General features: G+C 43.7%; 1 protein-coding gene across 2 annotated transcripts in view; it reads right to left on the reverse strand.

The window, feature by feature from the left end:
* The window catches only part of dop1a (DOP1 leucine zipper like protein A), a 44,184-nt gene continuing 38,788 nt past the window's right edge, over positions 1-5,396 (reverse strand). For both annotated transcript variants that reach the window (XM_014020477.1, XM_014020475.1), the window contains exons 26-37: positions 4,717-4,783; positions 4,353-4,497; positions 4,021-4,100; positions 3,512-3,621; positions 3,261-3,410; positions 1,812-1,873; positions 1,510-1,662; positions 1,276-1,412; positions 1,139-1,194; positions 881-1,045; positions 653-782; positions 1-553 (exon numbers count right to left, since the gene is read on the reverse strand). In XM_014020477.1, coding sequence (XP_013875931.1) covers positions 245-553; positions 653-782; positions 881-1,045; positions 1,139-1,194; positions 1,276-1,412; positions 1,510-1,662; positions 1,812-1,873; positions 3,261-3,410; positions 3,512-3,621; positions 4,021-4,100; positions 4,353-4,497; positions 4,717-4,783 — 1,564 coding nt within the window. In that variant the 3' untranslated portion in view covers positions 1-244. The remainder of the gene's footprint in view (positions 554-652; positions 783-880; positions 1,046-1,138; positions 1,195-1,275; positions 1,413-1,509; positions 1,663-1,811; positions 1,874-3,260; positions 3,411-3,511; positions 3,622-4,020; positions 4,101-4,352; positions 4,498-4,716; positions 4,784-5,396) is intronic.

Raw genomic sequence — 5,396 nt, forward strand, 5'->3', positions numbered from 1 at the left:
TCTGTCATAAGAAATCGGTTTTATTAAGTCACACGACACTGGATGGCACAGCAAAGGAACCACAGGAAATGTTAAAACCCAGCAAAGCTGATCCATATATACAAATAATTAAAATTAAATACAGTAGCTTTTGAAAAGTGAAATAATCAATATAAATACAAAAATTTTTACAAATGTATCCCCCCCATTGTTCTCAAATATACAAGTTGAGGTTTTTCACGAGTGGTCAGTTAATGCTCGGCTCTCACGTCTTGATGAGGCCCTCCAGAAAGTCTTTCTCCACCATCTCCTCAATGTTCTGCCGCGCTCGACTCCAGAAGACCTTCTGGCTCTCCAGTTTGTGGCCGTCCTTGTGGCCGGGGAAGGAGGGGTCTGTGGGGCTGAGGGAGTAGGCCACGCCTGACCGGCAGCTGGCCTTACTGTTGAACACCTGACTGAGCAGGTTGAAGAAGGGCAGCAGCTGCTCCATGCTGCGGATCACGTAGAGGGTCAGCATCAGGTGACCCGGCTCCCAGGACAGGGTCCGAGTGGAGCAGTCCTCCTCTGGGTTTTTCTGTAAGAACAGACAGAACATAGAACATAAGGCTCGTGTGGCAGGAAGAGATATGGGGAACTTCCCTTCTCTCGGTCAGTCACAGAGCAGGAGGGATACCTTGGCTCGTTTCCTCAGCAGCTTCACCAGACGAACCACGTAAGGCTTAAACTCCCTCTGATGTGTCCCCTGACGTCTCACCTCCAACCCTGAATCATCCGACGCCTCAGGAATGAAGGCCCAGCGGTACCTGAAATGATACAACACTGAGTTTTCTTCCAAATCTTAAGCCCTGACACTGAGTGTCTGTCCCCAAGCCTACTGTGACCCAGGTTTATCTGCACTGACATCTGGAACTGAGGCAGGCTCTCAGGAGGCAGGGCCAGGGCCAGATCCAGGAACTTGCATGCAGAGAGGTAGAGGTTGAGCCAGCGCTGGCTGTTGTAGGAGGTGGAGAAGCCGTTCCCTCCTGAGTAGGTAGTCTCCAAGCCAGCGACCGACGGCCCTGATGTCCTGAAGTTGATCAAGTGAGAAAAAAAAATCATGAAGGAGAAGGAGAGCTGCGAACAAACTCCGTTTACTGCTRCGAGCCACACTGTAGTGCACCTTGTTATGTCCTCATCTGCCATTAGCTCCTGCTCCATCAGCAGAAACACCTGAACCTGTGGYGAAAACACACGAGAATAAGTGTGCGAAGAGTTTAAAACCAGGAAACACGGCTCTGCGCAGCATCTAGTGCTCACCAGCTCAGTGATCATAGTGGGCCAAAGTGACGTGAGGTGTTGAGGTGACATACGCAAGAGCAGAACTCGGAAGAAAAGAAACACCTGAGCGTGAAGGATGGGCACCTGAGGCAGACGCAGGCTCTCCACCAGACGCTCTGAACACACAGACACACACCTGCTTCAGCACCACGGATAACGCCAATGATTATTCCTGAATCTGACCTGATGACAAGTGTGTGTTCAGCTGTTTACCTTGTATGTCTGGCAGGTACTTCTGGTACTGGTCCACTTCGCTGCTGTAGATGGTGAAGGCCAGACGTTTGAGCAGCATGGCCCTCTGCTCCAGCTCAGCGTCTCGGTTGGTGAACAGACTCAGAGAGCTGCTCTGAGCAACGGCAACACGAGCTGCAAGAAACACACACAGTCATTAACACTCAGCTTACATCACATGTGCTTCCTGTTTTCATTCTGCCTGAAGGAAAAGATYTAAACTGATCAAGGAAACAGAGAGTGGCGATGACACATGTGACAAATTAAAGAGAAGTGGAGCTTACTCATCAGGTCTCTGAATGTGGTCTTGTCGTGAGTCATCAGGTGGTCAATGATTGCTCTCCAGCTAGAAAAATCAGAGAAAAGGAAAAAGACCAATTTAACGACAGGTTTGGTATTTAGCATGACCCACAGCTAAACTAATTTAAAACATTTTAACTTTTAGAAATGCTTTTCTGAGGCCAAGGCAGTCCATTACTGAGATCTGTTGTGTGGTCTTTGACTTTTGATCCAGTCATTTTGTAGGTTTTATTTGTTGAGTATSAAAAATAAATTTGAATTTGAATCATAACCTTAAAATTGTCCTCCGTCTCTTTAAGAACCTCCTACTGTTTCTGATATTGCCACTTCAGCACATTTTCACAACAATGCTTCGGGGGAGGGGTGCTCTGTGGGGCGACTTCCTTATCAAAGTCTTCACTCTCATCTGTCTCAGATTTTCTGAATCAGTTTTTCTGAGTCGTCTTTGCCTCTTTTGTCTGACATGGTTATGATTCCATGGGACTGCCTGTCTTTTCAGCTGCCTCCAGCCTCATGCGATTGAAATCTTGGTGGTCCTGCCTGTTTGGATCCCTGTCATGTCACACCTCATATTTGGAAGTGAAGGGGCTTTTTCTAAAGCTGAGTCTAAAACAGCATGAAATCCTACAAATATCTTTAAAACCAGTTTGTGTTACTTTCGGCGCTTGCCACAGAACATTGTTATTGTTGTTAATCATATTTCATTGGATATGTAATATAAAAAATAGTGTGTTAGACTTTAATAATAACTTTAAAAATAAACATGAGCTGAAGATGTGCTCCACACAAACAGAGAGAAGATACAGACATAAAAAAGTATGAATTTGTTTTTCCTTCACAGCAGTGGTGGATCCAGGATTTTTCTGAGTAAGGGRCCATCGAGGGGCCACAATATTCATAGAGGGTCCAAGTATTTGTTCAGCATCCTTGCATTCAAATCCCTGGTTTTGGTAAGGTTTATACATTTTAACAGCCATATGTTCAAACACTTGTAATGTAATGTCATCAAAAAAAGCTTGAACAGTAAATTATTCTTAGCAATTTTACATGTATTTTTACTGTACATAGATAAAATGCTCTCAAATGCATAACATATGAGAAAATGCAGCCATCATTTGAAGGACTTTTTTTGCAAGATTGTTCAGAAGAGAAGACTTCTGTAAGATTGATTCATGCTGGACTTTCCTATTTGACTCATTAGCGCCTCTAGTGTCTGGACATGGAACTGCACACACCATCACCAATCTCGGGCAAAGGACAGATGAGTGACAGGACAGGGGCACTTCAGGGGTCCAATCAGATTTCAGCTGGGGCCAATGCCCCTGCGGCCCCSCACCTAGAACCACCCCAGCTTCACAGCCCTTGTTTTGAGTATTTTTAGCCATGGTGATGAACTGAATCACTGACGTGATGATGTTTCTTCTCTGACTCACTGGCTCACACAGGAGGCGTCCATCTGGAAGAAGGTGTGATCCATGAAGAGGTCGAAGGCCTCCTTTTTCCAGGCCCGGCGAGTGTATTGGTACCCACTTAAACTGCTCAACAGCTGGATGCAGGCCCGGTAGCTGGGAGCATTGTGTGCACTGTCAGGAGAAACAAGAAAAGATACACTTTCATCAGAAAACCGCTGTCTTTACAAAGTGAAATCATTCTACACTTTTGTTACGTAAAGATTTTTCCCCACCTGTGGTTGCGGAGGTAGGGCACAACATAATGCATGATATTAATCAGCAGAGGGATGACTTTCTCCTTCTCATCGCTGTAAAACACCATGTCCAACAGGTGAGCCAGCACCTGCCAAACAAACAGAGTTGAAGGAATCACAACACCTTTTCACAAAACAGTTCACAAGCTGCAGAGAAGCATCGTTTTGGTATAGTGCTTTGCATAAATTTCTGAATTTATAAGTTGCAATTTAGACAAAACATAAGCAACATCTGGATCGATAAAGTCACACTGAGCTGAACTCTGTCCACTTCCTCCACAGCACAAAACACCCCCAGCAAATGGATTTACTGGTTTAGTAATAATGACTGAGGAGGAGGAGGAGAGCGGGCTGTAAATCAAACAGAACAAGTTCAGCTGGTGTGTGTTAGTGTACAGGATGACAGACCCAAACAGCACCAGTTAAGCAGTGCCAGAACCAGGGTTCAGAGCTGCTGAGTGAAGGGTCAGAAATGCTCTGGTGTTTACCTCGGCCAACAGCGTGAGAGCGTGAACGCTGTACACAGATGGAGTGAAGCTGGAGGCCTCCATCACTGTGAGCATTAAATCTACAAAACACACACACACACACACACAAACGTACGTTAGCAGCTTCTACAGAGCTAATCGTGACCATGACAAACTTCAAGCAGGTTAATTTCAAACTTGTAGATCAAGAAGATATTGATCTTCTTGATCTACACCCAGTTTGGGTCCAGTTATCAAACTGGAACCCAACAGGCGCATGTTGCTTAAGTGCAACTAGAACAAGGAAGTCGGCTGTTTATCTGATGCATTTAGGGGAAAATGTCTTCTCTCACCTTCTACATCAGCTTCCAGGTTGCTGCCATCCACAAGGATCTGTGGAGACGCCTTCACCTCCAGGTTTCTCCTCAGCCACGTGGTTTGCTCTAAAGAGGAGCCGGCTATCGTGCCGATGGCCTCCACCACTTTGTGAGTGACATCCTGAACACAGATGACATGTCTCAACAGGATCCTCTCCCTGACAACCATTTTATCAGTTTTACTGGAGAAGATTTTAAAAAGCAATCTTTGTGATGTTGTTTTTAGCTGAGCTATGATCTATAACTGATTCAAAACCTCATTTAGTTCCACACCACTGCCGCGCCATTTTTGGAAACTAAGAGTTTAACAAGTCAAACTCAAACTAGCAGCAGTAATTACCTGCAGCTCTCGCTGGTCCTTCTTACTTTCCAGATTGGGATTCTTCAAAATGAACTCATTCAAAACTCTAATAAACAGAAACCCAGAAAGAGTCATGTTAAATAAACATGAGCTGAAGATGAGCTCCACACAAACAGAGAGAAACATCATTACAGACAGGCTGACAGGTTTAAAGGTGTAATTATGCTTGTGAGTCCAAAGATGGTATGAGTGAAAACAACCAACAAATCATAATTTTGATGCTTTATCTGCTTGTTTACATTAAATTAAACAAAAAACAAGTATGTTGTCTGAGGGAGAGAAAACTGGCTGTTGGTCTGGATAAAATATTGTAGTGGTTCTGTCAGAAAACAAAACTTGAAGATGCTTTTTTTAATGTATTTTTTTCTTTGTGAACACAAATAAGATATTTATTACTGTATGTAGGAAGACATTAATTTATTCAGTGCAATTTGATGTGTGCCAGCTTCAAATGGAAACAACTGGGATGTAATTGTTCCGGTTCAGATCTGATCAATAGTTTCTCTCCAGTAATGTGCATTAGGAGTGTGCGATATGGCAAAAAATTCATATCACGATATACATTATGATGGGTGGCGGTAACGATATATATCACGATATAAAACTTATAATAAAAAAATAAATAAATCACATATTCATTGAGTGAAATGTATATATAT

The sequence above is a fragment of the Austrofundulus limnaeus genome, unplaced genomic scaffold (genome assembly GCF_001266775.1).
Source record: "Austrofundulus limnaeus strain Quisiro unplaced genomic scaffold, Austrofundulus_limnaeus-1.0 Scaffold253, whole genome shotgun sequence".
Classification (NCBI taxonomy): domain Eukaryota; kingdom Metazoa; phylum Chordata; class Actinopteri; order Cyprinodontiformes; family Rivulidae; genus Austrofundulus; species Austrofundulus limnaeus.